At 43.2% G+C, this 12,499-nt stretch overlaps 1 protein-coding gene across 2 annotated transcripts; it reads right to left on the bottom strand.

The window, feature by feature from the left end:
* Window positions 1–288: 288 nt before the first annotated feature.
* LOC110315071 (HLA class I histocompatibility antigen, A-25 alpha chain-like) lies at window positions 289–2,448 on the bottom strand. 2 transcript variants are annotated; one of them, XM_021189229.1, is made up of 5 exons: window positions 2,376–2,448; window positions 1,867–2,136; window positions 1,358–1,633; window positions 514–789; window positions 289–389 (listed from the first exon to the last, which is right to left on the bottom strand). In XM_021189229.1, exons 1-5 carry the CDS (start codon window positions 2,446–2,448, stop codon window positions 289–291), a joined length of 996 nt encoding a protein of 331 aa, XP_021044888.1. The 2 variants fall into 2 exon arrangements, with proteins under 2 accessions (XP_021044888.1, XP_029390561.1); XM_029534701.1 differs by having other exon boundaries at window positions 1,867–2,007.
* Window positions 2,449–12,499: the final 10,051 nt, after the last annotated feature.

Raw genomic sequence — 12,499 nt, 5'->3', positions numbered from 1 at the left:
GATAGTAAGTAAGGAGGACTAACTGGCCTTCTCTAGGTCTGTGCTCAGCAGGGACCTTCTCTGTGACATCATGTCTGTGGGGAATCAGAAACAGGTCTCCATCCCCTCCATCAAGAGTGTGGTAGATCATTCTACATTTCCTTTATTCTTTATGATAGAGTAAATGTCAGCACACAAGCCCTGGTGCCTGTGTGGATACATCTTTCCTTTAATGAGTCAGGGTACATTTATAGCTTGGTCTGCAGATCTATAGAGAAACAAGTATTCAGACCCTGCCCCATCTTACCTTTATTTCCTCCACACCAGAAAAATCACCACAGTTCCCACCACCAAAGCTCCAAGAACCAGGCCAATGACAATTGCTATGATGGGGATGGTTTGTGGAGGCTCTGAGGAGAGAAAGGAAATAAGAGTGAGGCATCTGACCCTAGCTCTAAACCCTGATCCTGCTCTTATTTTCAAAGAGCTAATTTTTTCCTGACAGCAGAGTGTGTGCTCACATCCACTCCTTACCCCATTTCAGAGTGAGAGGCCCAGGTAACCCTTCATGGTGCACATGACAAGTGTATCTCATTTCTTCATCAGGAGGAACTACCACAGCTGCCAACTTCTGGAAGGTTCCATCCCCTGCAGGCCTGGTGTCTGGCAGCTCCATGTCCTGGGTGTGGTTTTTCCCATCCCTCTTCCAGGTCAGGGTGATGTCAGCTGGGTAGAAGCCCAGGGCCCAGCACCTCAGGGTGACATTCCCTTCAGGTGTTACTTTGTGGGTCACATGTGTTCGGGGGGCATCTGAGGGCAACAATTCGAAAATTTAGGTATTTTGCACTTCTGGAGCCTGAATAGTGCTCATGGGACCGTCCCTGGAAACAATGTGAAACTTCGATGATGGAGGGAGCAGAGTCTACCCAGAAGCCTAAACTCAGGATCAGCATGGTACATTCCTTGGAATATTTTATAATAACTATGAGCCAACAGAGATCAGAATATTCTGTTTCTCCCTCTAGGCAAATAGATTTCAGGTTCTGACTGGGGAAGGGGTCTGAGGGACTCAGCAACCCTGGAGTCAGAAATTCAACGTCATCATGCATGGACAGTGAACAGGCCTGAGAGAGTCCATGATGCACAATGCAGATGGAAGGGAACTGCTGCTTAATTGACACACTGAACTCTCCAGGGAGAAGGGAGAATCCTCTGGAGAGTCCCTCTCTCATGTTGAGTCAGGACACTGAGGAGCTTTCTTTCTCTTTGATGCAAGACAGTGTAAGCATTCCAGCTGCTCCCTGCTGAGGAGGAGTCCTCAGGGAGCCAAGAGCTCCAATCTCAGAAAGCAGAAGGGGTTGGTAAGGGCCTCTCTTACCAGAGCGCAGCAAGGTCGCCTTTCCAAGGTCCAGGCATCTAAGAAGCCTTTCCACGCACTCCCCTTCAAGGTAAGTCCTCCAAAGTTCTGTCACGCTTCCTTCCTTCCGGTCTGGAGTAAATTTTTCACCTACTATTCCCTTTGTAGTCCAAGAATTCAGGTCCTCATTCAGGATGATGTAATCATAGCCATAGTAGGTGACTCCGTAGTGACCACCAAGGAAGCTCCCATCATTTGCCACATTGCAGCCAAATGTTTCCTGCAGGGTGTGATAGTCTACCCCACCCCCATTCAGACTCTAGTCACTTTAAGGCTTCTTCCTCCCTCCCAGGATTTTGTCCCCAACTAAACCCCTACTTGGGTAACAACCTGTAGTTCTCTGGGGTCTAAAATTACCGGGTTCCCTTTGACTAGGGTTGAATCTCAGACTTGGGGACCTAGAGTGGAACTTATTGGGCCAGACCGTGAGGTCACTGAGGAGTTATGACCTCAGCCCTGAGATGACTTACCATCCTTCTCATTATTATTTTCAGTCACCAAGTAGATAAGAGTTTGTCTTCCTGTCAGTGAGTTGCCCAGGGCTTGTGCTGTCTCTTTCTCCCAATATTCAGGTAACTCCTGCTTCATCCAAGCAACTCGAGGTTGCATCCCTGCAGTTGCTGATCTGCTGTCGAATCCCTGATACTGTATGGAGTCTACATAGCTGACCTTGATGTACCGGTCCTCTAATATGCCAGGCTCCATAATTACAGTAATGAAAGTCTTCAGCCAGTGTGAGCCTGTGGATGGTGCACATTGAGAACTTGACCCTTCAGTCTGGACCCAGAGTAGGTTTGTAGGGAGCAGAGCAGGGGTGGTATTGTGTCTGTGAACCTGAGATGCAGGAGAGGGCCTGGTATCCTCGAGTTAAGGGATCAGGGAGGGTCTGGTTATTCATGGAAGAAAGTACAGAGATGATGATTTCAAGTGCTGTGTCCTGTTGCCTAAAAGGCCAGTTCCCCCCATGCCCGGCACCCACCTGCACAATACTGAGACAGGTCTATGGCCACCAATAGGACGCAAAGGACAGCGAAGAGCCCAGGGTTCCTCATCCTCTCTGATAAGTGGAGTCTCAATCTGTCCTGATATCTCTTCACTTTATATAAACCTGATGTGGCTGATGCTGATTGGCTTCTCTTAGATTTCCCAAAGGCAGTGACATAGACCTGATGGGGTGGGTCTTGGAGAGATTAATTCCTGAGTGTGGGGGATTTCTAGGGTACTGCTTCCCTACCTGGTACCAGTTGTAGAGCTTTGTATTCTGGTATCAGTGTCTAAGTACGATTCTGTCCTCTGGTCCAAGTTATATCATCCTTGTATCCTAGCACAGAGACCTGTAAGTCAGCAATTGTCAAACATTTCAATTTTAGAATCTCTGTATGTGCTTAGACATTGTGAAGCCTTTTGTGGTGACTGTGCTTGTGTGGATTATATTAATCCATAACTATCATGGTATGAACTGGAGGTTTTAAGAGTTTTAATTCAATGCAGATATTGATAACTAATTGCATGTAAGCTGAATGAAAAGAAAAGAACAATTTTCCAAAATAGAACGTTGCCTTCCAAAGATCATTTTGGATATTGAACATTTCTGGGAGTCCTTATTTTCATCGTCCACATCCCAAATCGTAGAATTTTGCGTCGTCCTTTTTAGCACATTTTAGAAAATATTTGAAACAGTAAAATGGAGTAGCACAGATACATTTTCAGAGAAACAATTTTAAGACTCAGTTTTATTTGTATGTATTGTTGTGTCTCTCTGTGTGTATGCAAGGTATAGGTACTCATAGATTCTAGGAGAGGTAGTCAGAAACCCTGCATCTGGAGTTAAGAAATGTATGAACTGCCAGACTCAAGTGCTGGAAAATCAATTCTGGTTATCTTCAAGAGTAGCAAGGGACCTTCATATTAGTTTTATTTTGAAACATCATCTCAGGATGTAGCCTGACTGGCCTGGAAATGACTATGTAGAGCAGGCTGACCTAGGACTCAGACATTAATCTGCCACTGGCTCCAAATTGCTCAGGAATAAAAGGAATTTGCCAACCACGTGGGCTAATTGTAATTTTTATTCATTGATATGTCACTGAATGAGCACAGGTGGTACTTCTTCAAGGTTGTCCACACTGAGGGCATTAAAACATCACTGAACTCTTCATTATGGTTGCTTTCACATCCATAGGAGAACCTTGCACACTAAATGGATGCTATGTTAATAAATGTTATTTTAAAGTATGATGTTCATTGTCTAAGTCCTTTTTGTCTAAGTCCTTTATGTACAAATTTTCAAAAAGTCAGTCATTAAAATGGCCAAATATTTTCCATAGAAAACTTTGGAAGTATTAAGAAGCCCTTAAATTGACTGTGATGTATTCAAGTATTAAAAATCACTAATGCTATCTTGGGAGCTTAGATATTATTTATGTTGTGGGAGGAACAATACATTTCTAACTATATTTCAAAGGAGTTCAGGCTGGGCAGGAAGAAGAGCTCTACCAGCCCAGTGTGGCAACAGAGGCAGGTTCAACATTTTAGAGAAATAGTTGTTCCTTAGACAGGTCCTTTATTCAGCTATCAGGAATGAGATCCACTACCTGTAAATGAGGGGAATCTGGACTGACTGCTGTAGAGTTCTGTGAAGTTTGCAAGAACATCTGTTCATGACACTTCCAGTGCTGCGACTCTGACTTCAGGGATGGCTGGTCACAATTTAGTCCTGGTTGGGGGCTCTGGGTCCAGGGCCCAGAATGCTGCTCTGAGATGTCAGCTTGAAGCATGCTGCAATCAAACAAGTTGCCTATAGGTAAGGTTTTCCTTTTGGATGTCTTGGAACAAGATTGAATTATTCCCTAGTGATCACCTCTTATGTTTTCTGAACTCTTATTAATGTCCTTCCCACTGTTGCTGGCAAATATTAGTCACTGGGTTGTCCGAAGCAGTGGTTCTCAATCTTCCTAATTCTGGAACCATTTAATACAGCTCCTTATGTTGTGGTGACCCCAAACCTTCAAATTACTATTTTTTTGCCACTTCATAACTGTCACTTATATTTTAATTGCAATGTAAGTATTTTTGGATACAGAAATTTGCCAAGGAGGTAGCAACACGCATGTTTAGAACCAATGATCTAAAAGCTGTGGTTAGTTCAATGTTGAGAGCTAAGTTATAGTTAATTATGTAAATCCATGGAACTCTTATTTCTCTTTGATTCTGTTAAATTGACATAGAATTCATGAACATGAGGCTATTACAGTGTATCTTCACAGCAATAGAAAACCTAAGACAGTGTAAAATATTATTTAATATTAAAATATTCTCTAACAGAATTCTTCTAAAGTAGCAAGGCATGGTGGTGCATGCCTGTAACACTTGTCATTGGGAAGCAGAGGAGTTCAAGGCCTTCCTGAGCTAGAAGAGATCCATGGTAAAGGGGAAGACAGAGTCACTCTGATGTATTATTGTCCAGAGAATGAACTGGGGAAAGTTAGTCAACAGCTTTCAGAGGAGGTGAGTGATGTTCAGAAATCTCTAGCTTATTTGCAAATAAATACAGGAAATGATATAGAGCAGATGAGCAAAGAGTCCTCCTTTCTTGAACTTAAGCCTAACCCTCATGTTAGGATCCTGCAGGTGAAATTGGTGTGCAGGCAGCAGGCAGTTGTTGGGAACAAAATTAAAAGGGGGTCCCTGGGGAGGAAAGGGAGGAAAAATATGCCAAGTCCACCTGCCCAGAGCACAGGGGAACTCTGGCTGAATGTGGCATATTTTTCCTCACCACTTCTCCCCGGGGGCCCCCCTGAGCCCCCCCCTTTTTTTTATTCCCAACAACTGGTTGCAGAGGGATGGTTACTCCATCCATGTGAGACAGTACCAACTGAAGAAAGCTTCGCACAGAGACAACATCAGATCTCCAAGTTACCCAAGAGATCATGAGTGATGGAGTTCAAAAATTTGGCTTGTTTCTTTGTTTCTCTCCAAAGTGTTCCTGGCTGCTTCTTCCCCCTCCTCTCTAGCTCTTGCCTGCAGTGGCAGCCTGCCAGGACAGTAATACTCTGTGCTCTGTTTTTTCTCTGCTGACTGGCCAGAGGTTTTCTGAAGTTTTTGGTGTTTTGGGTTTTTTTTTGGATTTTTTTTTTTTTTTTTAAGGCCAGAGGGCTGGTGCCTAGGGCGGTCAACCCCTTAGTTCTCCTCAGATTTCAGCTACAAAGAAAGTTGGTCTTCTAACTTCTGTAGCCCCACCCACCTTGCTTCAGCTTTGAGTTGGGTACACCCAGCTGGGCAATGATTGACAGCTGTGTGGGCGGAGAATGCTTTGCTGTGGCTGGCCTACACCACTTAATCCTTTACTATCCAGTTCCTAGGAAAATAAAAAAACTGGAGGAAGACTGCAGGATACCTTGTAGCCCTCTCCCCATCCAGATAAGCCCGTGAAAACTGCATTGAAGCTCTGCCCCCCTACAGGAATACCTGAATCGTGCCTTAAACCAAAAAATATCTTGCTCCTTTTTCTAAATGTTCCTTTTTCCTCTCTAGAATTCATGATATATTTCTAAAAATTCTTTCAACTAGTTTAAAATTTCCTTTAAGGTGCAAAAATCATCCAATCCTTAATTAATAACCGGTTTTCTTTTACAGAACTGTTAACTGCCTACTCCAATCACACAGTTAACATGATATTTTCTTTCTTAGCCATCCAAAGGGACTGCGATGTGCTCCTAAGCAAACCCTTGCAGGCATAACTTTTGCTATCCACACTATGCAGATATCCTCTGTTGGTGTTCTGCTCTTTGGTTATAATTACTCTACAGGCCTATCTCCACATGGGGTCTACTGCTGCAGATCCATCTGAGACAGTCCCATCTACAGAGACCTACAAACCTGCCTTCCTCCCAAAAATCTCATCTGACTGAGGGCTCCTGAGACAAGTGCTAAACCACAGAAGACAGACAAGGGACCTTCCAGCTACAGATCGACTTTTTGCTAAAGGCAAATGGCTGTTGAACTTTGGAGAAAGTTATATGATAGTGAGGAAAGTGTAATGTCTACCTAGATTAATTAATTGCTGTTCAAAAATGGATGTTATTACTCTCAAATTGTACTACCCATTAAACAATTGATCAATTGATTGTATAATCTTTTGCCTTCTCAACTCAATCTGTTGCATTCTCAACTCTTACCCTCAACTCTCCTTACTACTCTGGCTTTGTTCTGCTATTTCTCTGAGCTATCTATTTTCTTCTGATAATTCCACTCTATTCTAAATTTTCACAATTAATGACACAGTCACACCAGTTACCCCCCCCCCCCAATTTTTTCTAATAAAAAAGAGGAAGAATTGGGCGGAATTGCAGGCTGGTATTCAGTAGAGCTGAGGTGTGAACCGTGATGATCATAATTCACCTACATGACATGGTAGGCATTCCCTCATGCTCCTGGAAGTTACTAATGTCCCTGCCTAATTACCACTTCCCAGAGCCCCCAAAAGAGAAGCATGGTCAGTAGTCATGTAAGCAATAGCCCAAGCTTCTGACCTTGAGGCTAAACTCCTCCCCAGTTACCTAGCAACAGTCAAGACCATAAAAAGGGGTATTCAGCCCCACCATGCTCTCTTACTATCTTACTTCCTGCTCTCTTGTCTTCCTCTTAACCTTCTCTCTCCCCTCTCTTTGTCTTCTCTCCTCTCTCCTTTCTCTTTGTCTTCTCTCCTCTCCTCTCCTCTCCTCCTCTTCCTCCTCCTCCTCCTCCTCCTTTTTCTTCTTCCTCTTCTCTCTCTCTCTCTCTCTCTCTCTCTCTCTCTCTCTCTTTCTCTCTCTCTCCCCCCTCTTTTACCTTCTCTTTTTCTCCCTACATTTCTATAATAAAGCTCTTAAACCATAGATTGTCTCTGCTCCATCTAAAATCCACTGTGCCACTCTGGTCAGTGTTGGGAACTCCTTCCATATTCCTTATCTCACACAACCCTGGGGTGCTAGCAAGGTAGCTCCAAGGGGGTCCCCAGTCAGGGGCTGCCCTTTTCTCTACCCCCCTGCTGCGTGGGTCAGGCATGCTCACTGGGACCAAGTGGAAAATCGCCTGGCAGTCTCCCCATGTTCACCTGCCCAGAACACAGGGGAACTCTGACCGGACATGGCATATTTTTCCTCACCACTTCTCCCCGGGCCCCCCAGGTCCCCCCTTTTTTGTTCCCAACAGTCACTGAACTCTTTTTTCTTCTTCCCTATTCTGAGAACAGGAGAGTGACACCTCCTTCCTGTGCAGTATTAAGTACAGGTCTCACTCTATGTAGAAGGATGAAACAAAGCTGGATGGGGCCGGGACACTCAGGAATATATGAAAACATCTGCCAGGAATAAGTGAGTGTGGCTTGGATAAAAACTATCAGACACAGTGAGTGATGGCAAGAATAATGTACCTTAATAGCAAAGTATAAAAGGAAATGATATAAACGAGTAAAAGGGAAAAGTCCAGCATTCATAAAGGGGGGACTGTGGGCCTAGCGAGCAGACTCAGTGAATAGAAGGGACCAGAGCTGTGGTAAAGAAGGCCTCTGAACAATTTCATTGTGCACTCAAGAACAGATATTTTAAGTCAGGAGAGATGGAGCAAGGGAGTCAAATGTTTTAAGCAACCACACCAGGAGAAATAGTGAAAAACCCTCTCCCTTCTGTACCCAAACAAAAACCTCTACTGAGCTGGTGGTAAGTTAGCCCCAGTCTTTCCAGTACCCATACTCTCAGGAGAGTCAAAGCATTGGAATATATGCTGAAGCCTAGCAGGATCAAATACACAGGATGGAAGAAGCTTTAAATCAGGCCATGTAGAATTCAGTGTGGTAGAAATCTGCCAGGCCCAGAGTCTGCACAGACCATTGACATGGGTTCCAAGAGTTTGCTCCCTAAATGGCAGGAAAATCCTTACAGAGGTCAGGTCGTGTTTCAAAATGGGACTGCCAAAGACATGTCTAGAGTGTCAGCAGCAACTGAGTTCTCACTCATGGGGTGTGCCTAGTGGTGGGACCACTAACTTCTGTGGTGTCAAACTGTGAGGGATTGCCCAGGGCTTCAGAAGACATCTGGGAACCTAGGAAGGACTCCCAAGGTCATCAAGGCTGCAACCAGCAAGCAGGTGAGACTGTATTCAGATTTTATATTCCACAGGCTGTCTGTCTCCCCAGCACATCTAACACTCCTTAATTTATGATACATTTGGTTCTACCTGGCTTTTTTTTTTTTTTTGTCACAGCAAACACTGTATTCCACACAGAGAACAAAGGTCCTACCAGGAAATCACACTTCATTTTCTGTATGAGGTTTTACTCATGCTTGATACACGAATCAGTCACCTACTAAGATAAGAAATATCAAGACGGCTGGGCCTGGTGGCGCAGGCCTTTAATCCCAGCACTCGGGAGGCAGGCGGATTTCTGAGTTCGAGGCCAGCCTGGTCTACCAAGTGAGTTCCAGGACAGCCAGGGCTATACAGAGAAACCCTGTCTCAAAAACAAACAAACAAACAAACAAACAAACAAACAAAAAGAAATATCAAGACACTAGACACATGTGTATCTTCAATAAAGAAGTGTGATGTTGTAGTTCAGTGAAAAGAAATGTTTAGTCAGTAATGGAAATTTCTAAGCCAGCCTCTGCTGTGAAAGAGATGGCTGGGAAGCAGACACATGTTAGTGTAGGGACTGCTCAGTGCTGTGGGCTGTCCTGGAGACATTCCCCCAGCAAGTCCCAGACACAGCAACAAGCCTCTGGCAAAAAAGATTCAATCTAAATAACAGCTATCCTTACACCAATTGTATTCTGCAGGGAAGGAGCTACTGAGGTACAGGAAGTCTTTCTCATTCTGTATGACCATTGCTTTCCATTTCACACCCTGCCCTGCAACAGCTACAGAGCTAGGGAAGCTACCCCATGCCACAGATGTAAACTGTGGCATCAAAGTAAGATCAGACCTAATAGAAGATGCCCCTGTGCACACAGAAGTAAGCAAAGGATGCTTCAACTACATAGGACCCAAGAAATGGGTAAGGGTAAGAAAGCTTGGGTCATTAATCTCTGAGACATTAAATGGTGGCCATAACATGGGTGTTTGATAGTTTTAAAATGTTCCAAATTAATGTACAGAGTTTTGGGCTGCATGTTTGTGTCTTGAAGGTCTTTGGAATGTCAAAGTCATGTCATAGAGAAACACAGGAGAAACTTTGTGACAAAATCATCAGAGATCTGTGTGTAGTACATTTTCTTTCTAACTTACTGCTATTTTTACACTTGGCATCCTATAAATATGGTATGTATGGCCACTGAAAGAGCAGCTAACTCTATCCTGAATGTCTTGATCCTCTTAGGATCTGTGTGATCTCTGATCTCCAGAAGCTATAGATTAGTGATGAATGCCTCCTCACACCAGTTTAAGACCATGACATAAGAGTAGGCAAGGAAACCCCAGATCAGCATGAGGATGATCATACCAGGGAATTTTGTAGGACTTTGTTTTCTTTTTCCTTCCTTGATTCTGTCAGCCAGATCAGAATCTGGGATAGGACTCAGATGGATGTTGTCAACAGGACAGGCATAGGGACCAGGGTAAGAAACTTGTTCGAAGACACTGCTCCTAAGATAACAAGAACCAGAGCTGAATCTGCAGTCAGGAAGCAAGGCTCTGGAAGTTTTCCCCTATAGTAAATCTTTTCATGACCCTTCATGTCTCTGTATGTCCCACTGGATACTTTAATAAGCTTCCTTCAGTAGCTCAGAAATGTATTGTGAATGAAAATCATTCCGGACTAAATCTGTACCATCATTTCCAAGGAAGACTTTGTTACCTCCAGCCCTCCTCTTGCTGCTGGTAGCCATGCTGGCCTGCTTTCTAACTCTGGCAAGTGACTATTGGTACTGAAATAAAGAATCTCATTCTGAAGCCACAAGGATGCTGTGCAACATCACCACAGACAAGGAAAGCCTACCTTTGGCCCAGTCCCTTCCTGCAACTCCAGGCTTCCACTTTAGGCTCCCTGTGCCTGGCTTCCTTGATAATTGAGGTCCAGAACTGGGCTCCCTGTTCACCTCCCAGGATAGTGAACTTTCTCAGGTGCCAGGAGGATGGGAGGGTCCCATTGCATGTTGGTTGCAGGCTCCTATGAGCTGTGTTATTTCTATTCCCTTTCTTCTGATGCTGGTCTCCTAGAACTCTGGGTCTCATTCACTCTTGAGTTGTATTTCAGACATACAGATTGTGGGAAACAATAGAGATCTTGAACTTGCTCTGCTACTACATAAGCAGATATGGTGAGTGTCAATATCTAGATAACAATAGACTAGCTAAACAGGAGTATCTGAAAATTGGCTTTGGCCCTTGATCTTGCTGAGTCTTTAAGGGAGAATATTTTCCATAATCTCTCCTGTTGTGGTTATTTTCAATGTTTCTATCTTTTGCTCCCTTCCCTTTCTCTACATTAATTAATAAATATTATTCATTTTTATTATGTGAATGACCTTTTTCCCTGCATGCATGTCTAATCACCATGACTGTATTTGGTGGCTGTGGAGATCAGCAAATGTATTCAGATGCCCTGTGTTTGGATTTAGATGTTGTATGATGTTGTGCATGTGTTAGGAATTGAAGGCTAGTGTCTTGGAACAGCAGTCAGTGATTTTTTTGTTTTGTTTTGTTTTGTTATGTTTTTTTAATCAGTGGACCATCTGTCCATCCCTGAGATCCCCCAAAGAATTCTTCCTGAAATCCTATAGCAGTATTCTGGAGCTGTTTTTCTTAAACAGACTTTCAGCTATTACTTCTTACTTTATGGACACACTCATCTTCATTTATGAAATGAGCATTGCCTTTTTTAACTGGTTTGTGTATTTTACAAATATATTTAAGATGTTTGTAGATCATTTCCAAATCAGAGAGCTATTACTGAAGTTGCAGAGATTTTTCCATTGCAAGTTTTACTGGACTATCCTTGTGTGTTATGTTGTCCTCCATCCTTAGAAAGTGGACACCCCTGCCTCCTCTGTTTTTGTTTTCTGTAGCTACACGGTATGAGGCCCATCTTCAGTACTGAATATGATTCTGTGGTCTTTCTTCTCAGGATGTCTCTAGTTCCTGACAGCAACAGGAGTATGTTTTTGATGGTCCCCAAAGCCCTGGACCCTTGAGTACATACAACATAAGGGTGATACTATCATCAGAAGGTTTAGTGTCAAAGCCTTGTTTCTGACAATTGTAATGAGCAAAGATCTGCAAATACAAAACAAAAGAAGATAACAAACAAACAAACCAAAAACAATGAAAGAGACAACTATAGTAAAATGCAGGAAAAGGAATTTATGAAATGTGGTCATATTTGAAAGAGAAGCAAGCCAATTCTGAGACTTCCTCAGTTTCACCAGTTTCATCTTTAGAATTTTTACATGAGTTTCAGGGTTAAATATAGAAATTAGGAGTCTCCCCACTGCCCCCTTTCATAGTTCTTCAGTTTTTTTTCCATTTTCCTTCATTCATAAACTGGAGACTTCTGGCTTACTCTTACCTCTTCTGACAGCAGTTACCTAATTTGCCCCAGGTCATTCTATGGAGGGTCTTGCAGACTGTGCATTTGTCTTCCACTATCACTGGTCACTGATCCTCGAACTCCTGATTTTCCTAACCATAACTTTCATGTGCTGGCATTACAGGTGTGTTCAGTGACACAGAAGCCTTCTTTGAAGTTGTAAAGTATTTCCACTTATCTATGTCTATAAGAAATGGCAGGAATTTAGCAACTAACATAGGCAAGTATTAAGTGTCCACTTTAGGTTGGCAGTTTTGTTCTGGTTATTATTGAGTTGTGGTTATTGTTGTATTGACATAGGATCTCATTCAGCCTCTGATGGTCATGATCTCTTGGTATTTATGTCTGTTCTTTTGTAGAGCCCTAAATTTTAAAAAATTCCCCAAAACCTGTTCCCTAGATCATTAGGAATGTGGCTAGTAAAGAGCCTTTGTTCTTTTAGGGCAGCTGAAGGTCTTCTGTTCCTCCACCTGACAGCTAGCTAGGCAATTATCTCAGTTGCCCCAGCCAGGCACCCATCTTCCTATGTTTGAGACTGAAAA

The sequence above is a fragment of the Mus pahari genome, unplaced genomic scaffold (assembly GCF_900095145.1).
Source record: "Mus pahari unplaced genomic scaffold, PAHARI_EIJ_v1.1 scaffold_8200_1, whole genome shotgun sequence".
Lineage (NCBI taxonomy): Eukaryota > Metazoa > Chordata > Mammalia > Rodentia > Muridae > Mus > Mus pahari.
The sequence above is the reverse complement of the archived record's forward strand: the minus strand, read 5'-3'. Positions and strand labels throughout refer to the sequence as shown.

What these genes read in the sequence shown, in the direction of transcription:
- LOC110315071 (XM_021189229.1), bottom strand. Translation starts at nt 2,448, where the DNA reads ATGAGGAACCCTGGGCTCTTCGCTGTCCTTTGCGTCCTATTGGTGGCC. An exon ending in GGCGACCTTGCTGCGCTCTG is followed by an intron (nt 790 to 1,357) that starts GTAAGAGAGGCC and finishes TGTTGCCCTCAG; the next exon opens with ATGCCCCCCGAACACATGTG. An exon ending in GCCTCTCACTCTGAAATGGG is followed by an intron (nt 390 to 513) that starts GTAAGGAGTGGA and finishes TTCTCTCCTCAG; the next exon opens with AGCCTCCACAAACCATCCCC.